The sequence below is a fragment of the Pieris napi genome, chromosome 3 (assembly GCF_905475465.1).
Source record: "Pieris napi chromosome 3, ilPieNapi1.2, whole genome shotgun sequence".
In the NCBI taxonomy this organism is placed as follows: domain Eukaryota; kingdom Metazoa; phylum Arthropoda; class Insecta; order Lepidoptera; family Pieridae; genus Pieris; species Pieris napi.
Genome location: NC_062236.1, coordinates 4336187 through 4342186, shown reverse-complemented (window position 1 = coordinate 4342186; position 6000 = coordinate 4336187). Strand labels below are relative to the sequence as shown.

Sequence of the window (6000 nt, the reverse complement as noted above, 5' to 3'; positions counted from 1 at the left end):
TGACAAATGCTTCGACATAGGAAAGCTCAGACTTGAATTGATTAATAGCAGAGACAAAACCGAGCTATTGCTAAATGGACGAAAAACTAGTTAATCGAGGATCCTTAAATCGCTTTGTTATCGTTGATAAGTGCCGGCGAAGTTTAAATTGATATGTAACCTTATGACTTTTATGTACGGGAGTACGTTACACTGTTAAATCTTACTTGGGTTATTTTATGCGGAGGATTCTGAATGTTCCTTGCGTTACCAGTTATTTCCGTTCCATTGTTAATTAGCTTATCTCTGCCCAGGTGTTATGGGGAGATCAAAGCGATCCTTGGGCACATCGGCGGCTTGATGACCAGTCTTCTAGCTTCAACAATTCAACCAGCTTGTTCAGTGTTATTCAAAATAGACTTATATTGGCATTTTTGTCGCATCTTGTCGTTTTATTTTAATATGAATAAAAATGGATAAATCTTCCAACGTTTTGCGTGCTTCGTTCGAGGTCACAGATAGACGGATGTTTTAAATTGAATAATAATATCTGAGAGCAAGAAAATATCAGACTTATAAAACGTTACCATAACATGTGTTTTTCATTTTCTATTAAAAATGGGAAATGGCCCCTCTGGACAATTAACCTGAAACCATCTTGCTTAGACATCTGCGTTCCACGGGACGTTTTAAATAGCAATTTATTTATTGTAATATTTAATATATCAAATTAATGGCGAATTACATTAATATTGCTAAATATGTTTTATAATTGTAAATTTATTTTGTTAATTATAATTAGTTCCCCAATATTTTGCTTCCTTGTTCAAGAAACAGAATAATTCCATTTTTATTATTTGCTTTAAATTCAAATGAAAATAATAATATTATATGTATAATACTTTAATTATTTTACTAAATTAATCAAGATAAGAAAAATAACGAAATTACTTTTTGTGAAGCGACATATCATCGTCAGTCTGAATTTTTTTTGCTCAAAATGAGAAAGAGCACAAAGACATTATAAATAGTTAAAATAAAATAGAGGTAAGATTAAGTCCGCAAAAGGATTGAATCGCACCATTTTCACTTCGCATTGATAGTTGAAAACGGTCTCAACAATCAAAATGATAATGTTCTTTTGTTTCTATTGCTTTTCTATATTATTTGATATCATTTCTCAACGATATATGGCGCTATAAAACGAATAAGAATTAATCTATGCTTTCGGCTTGAACTATATATTTATAACGAAAGTCTTTATGTTATATCTATGGTTCTATAACAGCAATGATTTAATAGCTTATGTAGGGTAAAAAGTCCTATCAATAAATACCTAAATCAATTTTTCAAAGTTATCTTTCGTTTCTTTTGTGACAATACGTTGTGATGAAAACAAGGAACAGATAAGTACTTTAGTTAAAAAAATACTAATTTATTTTCGATGAATGTTATTTTAATTTATTTCTTCTTTAGTCGCGCTCTTCCGCCGAACAATTTCCTCCACTCCACTGCATTCAGCAATCCTTAGCGCTAGCGCTCTTGCCATCACGGCAAGACTCCAGAAGTCCAGAGAGTAGGGGATAGACCTCGAGGTGCCAGTCACAATAAGTTTTTTGAATTTTCTGGACCTCTGGTAGCAAAGACTCGAAAGACGTTTACCTGTAACCTGGAATGATTGTCGCGTTATATATACATACTTAAAATAACAATAATTATACATTTTTAACTAGAATTCCAGAATTTGGAGTACTTTTCACTACAAATTCTGAAGATATCAATTTCAGTCAAAATTTAACCGGTTTAATTGTGTATAAATAATTACTTAGCGTTTTTCATTTCCGGGTAGCGTCAAAAGTACACATTATGTGTGTGTAGTAAATGTTAATGCATGACTGTTATCAGTAAGACAATAATTACACATATCCTTCAACAAACAGTCTATTTTATTTTAAACACTGATTTTAGAAACAAAACATCCCTTTTTTTACAGTAGAAAAGTATATTGTAACTACAGAAGAAGAGCATATTATGCAATTAAATTATATTTTGCCATTGAATTATATTTACTTTTTAACTTTTTAAATCACCTCTTTTTATTTTGAACTATAAAATCTGACCAATGAAAGACGAATATACCCAATATTGGAAGAATATACAAACAATTATTTTAACTGTGCGTTTAATTAACATTATAATCATTCGTATTTATATTTTATACTGATTTTTTTCTGCGGTACTGATGAAGCGACATCTAGGTAAAGACTGCAGTACTCTTTAGTTTCAACTGCTAATGATTTTACATATGAAAGTTCAGAGGGCGCTGTTTTCAACATTTGAATACGTCAGTTATTGGGAGTCGGGACGCACATGAAACGCCACAGTTCGGTAATGGCTACCAACGAGGTGGTCTATTCGTTTGTTATCGGTGTATTTCTCGTTAATTGATTGTTTACATTGTTTTCTTTCACGCTTTCTGTCAATTTATATACTTCGCTAGTGTCTGTGTCGTTTTGTTTTAAAATTAGAACGTTTTATGGTGTAACAACACGTGAATTTGTAAGATTATATGCAATGCATCATCCAGTGTAGTGTTGTGATACCTATATGAATAATTCTTATGGTTGTGGTGTGCTGATTGGTCATCCTAGCTAAATGCTGGGGTTTAGAAGCAGTATGTGCACTCGGCAGCACTCACAGGCGTGCTTAAACACCTCTCTGTCGATACGGCAAGAGATTCAAAGATTCGAGAGCGTTCATCCGTCGATTTACGCTCTCTACGACCTTGTGGAACTAGTACCGGACCCGCTGCTCGCACAACAAATCCGTGATCATGTCGTGGCTATAGAAGGTTGGTTACCAAAATTCTTAATATATAAACCATACATATTTAATCGAGTACCTTATGTTCAACACGGTGAATGTTTTTATTTTCTAGTTCCAAGAACCTATGGGGTGGCTTTTTTTACCTGCGCCACCAAAGTGTTGAGACGGGTCATTAATATACAAGTGGCAATGTTTACTTTAACTTCACCACTTTTCATAGTATCATTGTTTAATTGTAGTACAAATGCTATAAATTCTATATTGGACATCAAAATCATCATAAACTTTTAAAACATACCGCTCTAATCCTTATCCTGTTGAGTCTGGGGATTTGCCTTGCATTTATTACTCTTTGATAAGGAACCTGATAACCTGTTTAATTATTTAATATCTATGCATTACGAGCTTTTAACGTTTAACCTTGGAGTAGGAGAGGTAAATAGTATTCTCAAAAATAAATACCATGGTTTACGATACCACCGATTATTTATTATAGAGTAAATTGTAGAGTTCATTGTCTGCATTTCAATGGCAAATAGAGCACTACCTAACTGTGCAGTGTAATAAAACTGTAATACCCCGACTGAGTAGGTGCTGTATTGTTGTGTAATTTCCCTTTGTCCGATCCACAGATAATTATTAAAATAAACTATTGTTTGTTTTCACTGGATATCGGCCGGATGTTTGTGTATAGCGTCTTTATTCTAAATTTAAAAAATCTGTCAAGGGCGGAGCATATCTTAGTTTCGAATTGAAAAATTATAATATGTTTAAAGAAGTAGGTGAATAGCCTTCTTCTTTATAATATACAATAATACGAAATTATTTTAAAACCAATCACGTCACTAAAAGCGACGGCAAATTAGGAAAATCGATAATTATCATTCGACTAGGGTTTCAAATGAAAACGCCGACAAACTAATCTAAATATTGGTAGCGCCAGAAACTTTCTCAATTAAAGCCAAACAAATTGATTGATGAATTTAACTCAAATCAACAGTTGTATTAAAACGTCTTTAAAAGCTAAGCTAATTAACATTAATTCTAAGTAAAGTTATAATTACTGATGCGGAGTTCCGGACAGCATTATTTTACGAAACGCCATATCCTCAATCATTTCTATTGACAATTTACGCGATTTACTATAATACTAATCAAATTAATGAAACACAAACAGTTATTTTATAATTTCGAGGCAGTTTCATGAGTTTTTTCCAAAGATGATTCGCTTAATCGATTTAAATGGCTTTCATTTGCTTGATTCGGCGTTCGTATGATATGAGTGTCCATTATGGAGTATTAAAATCTGATAGCGGCGTAATCGATGCCAACTACAACATTTCACTTTAATAGACACATCAAGGCATAGAGGCTTTATTGATTTGTATATTGACTATCGTATTGCCTTTAGATACTTATATCTGATGTTGTTATATGAATATTTTTCATTATAATATTTCAGTACCGATAAGGTCCTAGATGAGACGAAATTCGGCTCTAAGTACTAATAAATAAAATAAAATAAAAATGTTTTTATTCATTATAACAATGCATTCCAATGTGTAAGATTTGGGAACCCTTTTAAGTAAAAAATACCTGTTTGTCCCAGCTCTTCCATAACCAACTTAACAGTTAAACAAAGTTCATATATTTTTTAAATTACAACTTTAATATTTTTGAAAACTGTTTACAACCATTTTTACTCTGCACCTAACAATACGTCTCTGTATCTTACCCTTATTAAGTTACTTGACCAACTTGAGCGATCAACTCAAAACCGCGTTGATATCCGAAAATCAAAACCGCCGTAGACGTATTTAGTATCCAGGACATGAAACGCATTAAAGTTAAATCTAGTATTCATGTTTAGTACAGTGCAGTAAACCATTAAGCTGATCAAACCGAAATGGGTTGTATTGCCTAACTAGTGTGTGAACAAGCTCTGTTGGTCCAGTGACGAATGTCACAAAGAGCTTTATATTATATGGTAGAGTTGTTTCGAATACATCTACATATGAGTTAGAATCTATACACAACAGTCGGTGGTTTTTGAATATAGAACGATTTACCTTTATGCATAATTGCGATGATAACGTAATTCTGTTTTGCTACAAATAACAATATTTTTGCTACGCTAGATGAGATAAAAATCGTACAACACGGTAGCAAAGATTTTTGAATTTAGAACGTTCTTCAACAATGCTCTGTTCCTTTATTAAAATTATAATTACATCCCATAATTGTTAATACATTTCTTATAACTTTATATTACGTAGAACTAATAAAGTTATTTTTTAAAAATTATGACAATGTTATCTTTTACTTGTTCAGAGATTATTAAACAATTGCCAATTAATAGATTGTCCGGGTTTTTTCTACTTCAATCCCATACTCTATCAACAAAGAGATTAAACTAATATTGATAATATTACTAAGCAAATCTATTTGTGTTGTTGACAATATTTTAGATTATTGTTTTGTAATTTAAAAATAAGAAAAACGTCAAAATTACAATAAAAAATTACTTGTTTATTTTACTTACTAACACTGCGGTAATTAGGCAACATTTCCGCATTCCTTTTTATATTTTTTTTCTATATATGTATATATACGCAGGTAATCCTTATGTCAGACAAATGTCGTGTAATTTTGACTTAGACATGCCAATTTCTTTACAATATTTTCCTTTATCGCTACACATAGAATAGATCTTCACCGCGTCTGTTCGAAATTAACTTAATTAACGAGACGAGATTTTCTCTAATTGACACAGCGAGTAGGTATACAATTTGTCAAGATTTACGTGTCACTAATAGTGGCTGGACGCTATTAAAGAAAAAAAATCGTATATCTCAAAGGATGATTGCGTCCTTAACACTTCATTGAAATAGAAATATGTCCCAATATTATATTTATCGATTAGTATTAAAAAGCTCTGACAAAATAAACAAAGCATTGACGTGACATCAATGAACTTTCAGTTACATGTTCGATTCAATAAAATCACGTTAGCTTATCGCGTACAACTCCAAACAGTGCTGACGTTTTGTTTGTTTCCTGCTTACATTTTAACATCAAATATTTATAGAATTTTTGGAATATTTGGAGAATGAAATAATCTGTCAGTGATGTAGTAACATTTGTTTCTATTAAACCTATTTGTTTATAGTGATGAAGAAAAGAGGCGAAAGGTTG

General features: G+C 31.9%; 1 protein-coding gene across 1 annotated transcript in view; it reads left to right on the top strand.

Annotated features, from left to right (window-relative positions):
- The first annotated feature begins 2370 nt into the window (after positions 1–2370).
- LOC125063635 (centaurin-gamma-1A) overlaps positions 2371–6000 on the top strand; it is a 121192-nt gene continuing 117562 nt past the window's right edge. Inside the window, exon 1 of the mRNA XM_047670171.1 lies at positions 2371–2830. Within this exon, the coding sequence (XP_047526127.1) occupies positions 2635–2830 (196 nt within the window). The 5' untranslated portion in view covers positions 2371–2634. The remainder of the gene's footprint in view (positions 2831–6000) is intronic.